Source organism: Olea europaea, unplaced genomic scaffold (genome assembly GCF_002742605.1).
Source record: "Olea europaea var. sylvestris unplaced genomic scaffold, O_europaea_v1 scaffold773, whole genome shotgun sequence".
Taxonomy (NCBI): Eukaryota; Viridiplantae; Streptophyta; class Magnoliopsida; order Lamiales; family Oleaceae; genus Olea; species Olea europaea.
Window position 1 is genome coordinate 279,185 of NW_019266149.1, and position 3,640 is coordinate 282,824.

The 3,640-nt window shown below is 37.7% G+C and overlaps 1 protein-coding gene across 1 annotated transcript; it reads left to right on the forward strand.

Moving 5' to 3' along the window:
- Nucleotides 1–157: 157 nt before the first annotated feature.
- On the forward strand, nucleotides 158–2,003 carry LOC111391309 (protein FAF-like, chloroplastic). The gene is made up of 2 exons (XM_023016504.1): nucleotides 158–247; nucleotides 368–2,003. Exon 2 carries the CDS (start codon nucleotides 447–449, stop codon nucleotides 1,773–1,775), a length of 1,329 nt encoding a protein of 442 aa, XP_022872272.1. The 5' UTR covers nucleotides 158–247; nucleotides 368–446; the 3' UTR covers nucleotides 1,776–2,003.
- Nucleotides 2,004–3,640: the final 1,637 nt, after the last annotated feature.

Here is a 3,640-nt window from a genome sequence, read left to right on the forward strand (position 1 = left end):
AAATTTTAGCATGGTATCTTCTGTACAAATGTGAAGACCTAAAATCCAGCGTAGGGTGGGGGTCCCATCTCCCACGGACAAGGTTCCACAGGCTTTTCGAGCTCCTACAAATACTGGACACTCCCGTCCCTTGGCATTGCACTAAGCCAAAGAAACATTAACACACATCCATCATCCTCTCTTCTCCCTTAGCTTGCAACTGTCATCCAATAGTCACTTCTCTTTTGGATGCTGTTGTTTGCTTCAGGTATACATGCATATATATTAGCATGCATGGCTCCTAATTATGGATTTTTTTGAAAATATTATTGTTGCTTTGTAACTTTTGTTTTGTTTCTGTTCTGATTATTCGTTTTACTTCGTGCAGTGTTGCAGCGAGCAAGAGCCTAGTTTATTCTTCTTCCCCTTTAAACGCTGCGTATCATCGGGAGGAGGCCGCCCCAATAATGGAGAAGCAAGGCATAGTAACTATCCTTTGTTCAGACTGTGAAAAGAGCAAAGCTGCACCTTTGAGAATAACACTATCTGCTGATATGTCTTCTAAAAAATGGCTTGCAAAAAATGGGTTTTTCTTCTCTATTGAAAAGATTTCATCGCCATCTGATCAGGAGCTTGGTAATCAATCAGACGGTGAAGAAGAATGCAGGATAGAGAAGGATGATCTTCGTGTTGGAAAACCCTCTGCATTAGATGTTTGGGGTTCAATTTTATCAAAAAAGAGTGAAGATTCTGCCAAGATTCCAGAACCTTATATTCACCCTCTTGTGAAGAGATCAGCCAGTTCTTTGAGTGAAAAAAGTCTGGAGATTTGCACTGAAAGTCTTGGATCAGAAACTGGTTCTGGTTGTTTTTCTTCTTACCCGGCATCAGAGATCAGTGATGCAGATGAAGAAAAAGAAGATCAAGAATATGAACAAAAACAGCAGCAGCAACAACAAGTGAAAGAATCGAACTCGTTCGAAGATTTTCATGTTGTCAAGTACAAAAATTCTCCACCTCGGCCATTCCCACCCCCAATTCCTTCAATTGCTGATGGAAATTCAATCCAAATACAATCTCACCGAAGAAATGGTAGGCTTATTCTTGAAGCTGTTTCTGTCCCTCCAAGAAATAATTTCCATGTTCAACGCCACAACGGCCGCCTTGTTTTGACTTTGATCAAAACTCCCATTTCCCCAGAGCAGCACAGTGGAATGGTGGAGGAAAATAACGTTCAAGAATTCGATGAAGTTTTCGATGATATGGAAGAGATTGATCAAGATGTTGAGGAGAAAATAAATGATGGAGGCTACGAGGAGGCGGACGAGGAGAGAGTTAAGCAAATTAGTGTAGCAAAGGGGCTGGAATTTGTTATCTATCAAAACTCAAGATCATTGCCAATTGGTGGGACGATGAAGAAACTTATGAGGCTAGCTAACAAGAACCCAAAATGGTCTAACAAAATTGTCAACTTGAAGGAAGTTGAGGAGCTTCCAATTCCACAATCACTCCCACCGCGGCCTGCCCGGGTGCCTCGTCTGATCCCACCTCCACCACCGCTAGCCACCTCCTTCAACTCTTACCAATACTTCTGGCGGAGCAAGACCAACCCACAATCCTCACTCTTCAAGAACAATTCATACCAAGCCAATGGTGCAAAAACATATCATCAGCAAAATATGGTGCTCGTCAAAGGTAACACAAATGACGAATATTTTCTTCCATTATCATGGTCATGCAAGAAGCCAGGAAGGTCCATGTTGATTTGGGAGCATAACTGCGTAGCCACCTCCTGATCATCAAGATTTCTCATAAATCCAAGTGTTCATTAAATAACCATTTTTAGTTCCTATAATTATGATCACCTCAACTCTATCTAATTTAGCACACTATCAGGAGAGAATGAATACTTTGATTATATCACCACATCAAACAAACAAATAGTAGTAGTTTCATTACAAGCTTACTTATTTATGTTACTATTTCCGATTCATGTAATAGAATTTAAAGAAATTTCACATTCACTGTTGATCTACAGCGCGCAAACCTCTTTCTTTACCTCAAATTTCAAGACAAGTATGAAGACATTGAGTTAGTTAGTTTAACGTGGGTGTCTTGTCTGTGGGTCTATCTTTGCATCATAATGGAATCAGCTTTTGCTTTTCCTCAGCTTTTGCAAATTTTAGCCAATGGTGTGAATATGTCAGTCATGTCTGGTCCAATATTTTATGTTAATCTTTGTGACATCGTAATCCATTAATATCCTAGAGATGTTCCTGTCTTCCCCTTGGTTTGAGGTTTAATTGAGAACGTGACACATATATTCTGCTTTAACACAATCAATAATAATGTATTTTACGTGATTTATGACCATCTTTGAAAATATTGACGATGGAAAAATCATCGTACCTTCCCTAATTTACTGGTTCATATGAACAGAAAAGAATAAAAGATTCGGAAAGTGAAAAAATTGATCCAACCTATGGTTAAGTTGAAAGTCACCGAAAGAAAAGACTCAAAAGGGCACCTATAGACGACGTTATGACCTATGGATTGAGGTGGGCAGTCAAGATTATAAAGTAACCAACCATTGTGAAATTTCTTACGCTATATAATACAATCCAAACCAGCAATGGATTGTGCCAGATTTGTAGAGCATTACTGAACTGCATTGCAATGAATGGTAACTTATAGTTAAACAGACGCATATAAAGGCTAATTAGTGTGTGAAAATAGGATATGTTTCCTTGATGCATTTTACTACCATGATGATTCATTAATTTACTTGTGTAATAGAAGCTAGCATCACAAATGAACCTTAATATGCGAAGAATTATTTCATTAAGTTGCCAAAGATTTTAAAATTGAGGTGTCTATAATTGAAATAATAGCACTAATTTGTTGAAGAGTTATGCCTCCTTATAATTGTTAATTTTTTTACGATATGTACACAAGAACTGTTCAACGTCAAATATGGATCCAAAAGAATTAGTACTTAGTTTTGCCCACATTTTACCCAACAATCAATCCTCAACTTCACTGCCTAAGTCATTTTTCAAACACGAAGAAATACAACACTTGGAACCATGAAGAAGACAATAGAAACATTCACAAAGAATGGAGGAAAGAGCACAAAGAATACTTGTGTTGAGCCTGGGTCTACTGTTCCACTCTCTAAAAAAATGTGGTAATGTTTTTATAAAACAAATTATTTTCCATGAATATCTCTTGAGTAATTTAAGATTGTCCACTATATCCAAGAAAATAAGATCAATAGATGTACCATTTTCTCTGGATTTGAATTTGAATTTCAATTCCACTACGGTGCCCGAATTTTTTCTATAGAGGTGGTGACCGACTCTCACAATAAGATTTGTTGTGTATGTGGCTCATATAGAATGAAATACAAGTTTAATGGATAAAATAGGCTGATGTCGGAGCTGAGTGGGGTGAAGGGAGCGTAGTGCACCGAACGGACCTTAAAGTCTTGTATGTGTGGACTTGGGATAGGGTTAGAATAAATAATAATGTTGTAACTTTATTATTCATATGGAATAACATTATTTTCATTTCGCTCTCGTGGACGCAGGCACAATGTCGAAGCATATAAATACTTGTATTGATTTCTCTCTTTCTTCACTTTATTATTGCGCATAAAATC